This window comes from Ceratotherium simum, chromosome 3 (assembly GCF_057802395.1).
Source record: "Ceratotherium simum simum isolate JZ-2026a chromosome 3, ASM5780239v1, whole genome shotgun sequence".
Taxonomy (NCBI): domain Eukaryota; kingdom Metazoa; phylum Chordata; class Mammalia; order Perissodactyla; family Rhinocerotidae; genus Ceratotherium; species Ceratotherium simum.
This window is the reverse complement of record NC_141902.1, coordinates 28917337-28919660: the sequence shown is the minus strand read 5'-3', so window position 1 is coordinate 28919660 and position 2324 is coordinate 28917337. Positions and strand designations below refer to the sequence as shown.

The 2324-nt window shown below is 42.9% G+C and overlaps 1 protein-coding gene across 1 annotated transcript; it reads left to right on the top strand.

The window, feature by feature from the left end:
• The first annotated feature begins 214 nt into the window (after window positions 1-214).
• On the top strand, window positions 215-1165 carry LOC106800513 (olfactory receptor 11G2-like). The gene has a single exon (XM_014781011.1). The coding sequence runs from the start codon at window positions 230-232 to the stop codon at window positions 1163-1165; it is 936 nt and encodes a 311-aa protein (XP_014636497.1). The 5' UTR covers window positions 215-229.
• The last annotated feature ends 1159 nt before the right edge of the window (window positions 1166-2324 follow it).

Sequence of the window (2324 nt, the reverse complement as noted above, 5' to 3'; positions counted from 1 at the left end):
TTCTTCAAGAGCTTATCAATTCTAATCAAAAGTTTTCTTGAGTTCACAGTGAAAATGTGAATGAGAATGAAGAATCAATCCAGGTCAATATTTTAGTTTTAAAGAAAAAAAGTAGCTATTGATATACGTCTTTATTTTCTTTCCAAGACGGTTTGAATATAAATCGAAGTCCCTATCTGTCTATACACAGTCATTTGATATTTCCTGTCCTTTCACAGCTCACAGACCCATGAAAATCTCCAACACCCCCAACAACTCCAGCACCATCACTGGCTTCATCCTCCTGGGCTTCTCTTGCCCCAGGGAGGGGCAGATCCTCCTCTTTGTGCTCTTCTCCATTGTCTACCTCCTGACCCTTGTGGGCAATGGTTCCATCATCTGTGCTGTGCTCTGGGATCAGAGACTCCACAACCCCATGTACATCCTGCTCGCCAACTTCTCCTTCCTGGAGATCTGCTATGTCACCTCCACTGTCCCCAACATGTTGGCCACCTTCCTCTCTGACACCAAGGTCATCTCCTTCTCTGGGTGTTTTCTCCAGTTCTACTTTTTCTTCTCCTTGGGCTGTACAGAATGCTTTTTCTTGGCTATTATGGCATTTGATCGATACTTTGCCATCTGCCGGCCTCTCCATTACCCCACTCTTATGACTGGACGTCTCTGCACCAATCTTGTGGTCAGCTGCTGGGTACTTGGTTTCCTCTGGTTCTTGATTCCCATCGTCATCGTCTCCCAGATGTCCTTTTGCGGATCCAGGATTATTGACCACTTCCTGTGTGACCCAGGTCCTCTTCTAGCACTCACTTGCAGAAAAGCTCCTGGGGTAGAGCTTGTCTTCTCCACGTTAAGTCCTCTGCCCATCATCATTCTCTTTCTCCTCATCATGGCATCATATGCTCTGGTCCTGAGAACTGTATTCCAAGTCCCTTCAGCAGCTGGAAGAAGAAAGGCTTTCAACACCTGTGGGTCTCATCTTGCTGTGGTTTCACTATTCTATGGCTCAGTACTCGTCATGTATGGGAGCTCAATAACTGAGCAGGAAGCTGGAACACAGAAGATTGTGACGCTGTTTTATTCTGTTGTGACCCCACTCCTTAACCCTATGATATATAGTCTTAGGAACAAAGATATGAAAAAGTCCCTGCAGAGATTTCTGAGAATATAAAAAGTGTTAATCAAAAAGGCTCTTGGGAGGCTGGCCCAGTGGCGTTGTGGTTAAGTTTGCGTGCTCCACTTCTGGAAGCCCAGGGCTCACAGGTTCGGATCCTGGGCACAGACCCACGCACCACTCATCAAGCCACACTGCTGTATGTGTCCCACATAAAGTAGAGGAAGATGGGCACAGATGTTAGCCCAGGGCCAATCTTCCTCAGCAAAAAAAGAGGAGGATTGGTAACAGGTGTTAGCTCAGGGCTGAACTTCCTCACAGAAAAAAAGAAAAAAAGGCTCTATTTAACTTACAAACATTTGCAAAAGTTCTATTTAACTTATTTTCAGGTTAAGAAAAATACTTGTTATATTAAGATAATTGTTCATCCTAGTATGGACTAAACCTCAATCACCTGTGAGCATGTGTCTGCTGTTTATTTCTTCTCTTGTTTCTTGATCATTTGTCCTGTTTCTTACCATGCCTCGATTTTTTTAATTGAAAACTAAACATTATATTTAAAAAATTGTAATGATGATAGGTGTAATAACTCAACAAAAGTTAAATTTTCTTCTACCAATAGATAGAGTAGAAGCAGATCACTTTGATCTCATGTAAGGACTATTTTTAGGTGTCCTAAAAATAATCTATACAAGTTTTTCTCTTATTTCTGGAATGTGACCCTTACTCCAGGAACACAGCCTTTCTGAGATCTCAACTGCAAGCCTGGACTGTTTCAGGACCCCTCCACCTTAACAGTCCTGACTTCCTATTGCTGTACTCCTTGAACCCCGTGAGTCCGGAAACCACTGCTTAGATCTTCAGACTGCCAATTTCCATTTTCTGCTAGATTTCTTGAAATGTCATCTTAAATGTGAATGGCTTAGAAATCTAAAAATGCCTTAAAGGGATATTGGTCAAATTTTGAGCCTCACTTCTCTGTGGTCCTCCTCTCTTTAGGATTTGGTTCTTAAACCCCAGCTGCTTGGGCAGCCACAAACACCAAATCCTTTATTTTCTCAGGTCAGTGAAACTGCTGTTTTCTGCTGAAACTTTATTCTGCCTTCCCCCATTCTTTCCCACATGCCTCCATATCCCTGTACTCTCCTGACCCAGTGAATTAATTGTCAAATGTCCTCAAGGAAAAACACCCAAGGTGAATGTGGAACTCATCTCC